Raw genomic sequence first — 1,731 nt, forward strand, 5'->3', positions numbered from 1 at the left:
GCTATTTGCTATTACTGGGAATTATATTGTAATATAATATTGTAATATATCTAGTTTCCTAGAATAGATTAGTAGAATCCCACAGATAGTGGATCACGATTATTTAGCCTTAGAAGGCTAACATGATGGAGCTTCACTCCTGTATATATACCTTGTACGAATTGCTTGTTAAAACATAACAAAGTATTCAGCAAAATATTATCTTGTTTATTTTCTTAAGATGGTATCAGAGCATCTTGGTGCCTAATTCTCTAGTCCTCTCCAAACCCTAGCAGACTTTCAAACACCGCCTCCATGGCAAGCGATGAACCATCAGTCGTACAACCAAAAACACAAAATACAAACAATCATTCCAATTCCAACTCCAACTCCAGTATGGATTCATCAAATCCATATTTTTTTCATCATTCAGATCATCCTGGCCATATGCTCGTTCCAGAAAAATTAAACGGTGCCAATTATTCATCATGGAGTCAATCAATGATTCATGCCCTCGTAGCCAAGAACAAGTTAGGATTCGTCGATGGATCCATTCAACGTCCTTCAGAAAAAGAACAGCCAAAAGAGTACGCTCTTTGGAATCAATGCAACAGTATGGTTCTGACATGGCTTTCACACTCTGTAGAGCCCGGTCTCACCAAAGGAGTCATTCATGCAAAAATTGCACACCAAGTATGGAAGGATTTTAAAGATCAATTTTCACAAAAGAATGCACCAACAGTATACCAGATTCAAAAATCCATTGCATCTCTTTCACAAGGCACCATGAGAGTCCAAGTTTATTTCTCAAAACTCAAAGACCTTTGGGATGAGTTGGAGGCATATCGACCTCCCCTCACGTGTAACGAGGAAAAGACACATCGAGAAAGAAAAGAAGAAGATCAAATGATGCAATTTCTCATGGGCTTGAGCGACACCTTTAATAATGTTCGCGCCAATATTCTCATGATGACACCATTGCCCAACATTCGTCAAGCCTATTCACTCGTCATTCAAGACGAGACTCAACGACAAATGACCTCAAGTACAACTGAAAATTTCTCCCTCGCTGCTGCAATCCAAAGCCGCCAAAACAATTTTTCCAATGATTCCAAGCAAAAAGAAGTGTGAGCATTGCGATCAAGAAGGGCATTCAATTGCCACCTGTCAAAAGCTGAAATACTATTGTAAATTTTGCGACACAAAAGGTCACACAGAGGAAAGATGCAATTACAAGAATGGAATATGGGCCCCCAAGCAAGGAAAATCCTTCCAGCAAGGACAATCCTCACAACAACAACGTAGTTCTCAATGCCATTATTCTCAAAACTCACGTGGGGGCTTCCCTTCTTCAAATACACGCCCATCAGCCAACACGGCTTCCCAAGCTGCCCCAGCCGTCTAGCCAACTACTTCCGGTCCATCTTCCACTCTACAAGCCCCACAACAGAATCTTTTAAATGGCCTTTCTGTCGCAGAACTTCAACAACTGGCCCATGCCGTATACATGATGCAATCAAACAATGGATCTGGTAATAGCACTGCTTATGCAAATACTGCACGTTTGTCTCTTTTTGCCATTCCCTCACTTAATTATGTATTCACTCAACCTTGGATTTTGGATAGCGGAGCTACTGATCACATCACTTCTGATTCTACCTTTTTCACTAAAACAGAATCCTCACCTATACCTAGTGTTAACTTGCCCACTGGGTCTTCTGCCCCAATCACTTCTGTTGGCACTGTACCATT

General features: G+C 41.0%; 1 protein-coding gene across 1 annotated transcript; it reads left to right on the forward strand.

The window, feature by feature from the left end:
- Positions 1-480: 480 nt before the first annotated feature.
- LOC117621753 lies at positions 481-1,110 on the forward strand. The gene has a single exon (XM_034352305.1). The coding sequence runs from the start codon at positions 481-483 to the stop codon at positions 1,108-1,110; it is 630 nt and encodes a 209-aa protein (XP_034208196.1).
- Positions 1,111-1,731: the final 621 nt, after the last annotated feature.

The sequence above is a fragment of the Prunus dulcis genome, chromosome 3, assembly GCF_902201215.1.
Source record: "Prunus dulcis chromosome 3, ALMONDv2, whole genome shotgun sequence".
Classification (NCBI taxonomy): domain Eukaryota; kingdom Viridiplantae; phylum Streptophyta; class Magnoliopsida; order Rosales; family Rosaceae; genus Prunus; species Prunus dulcis.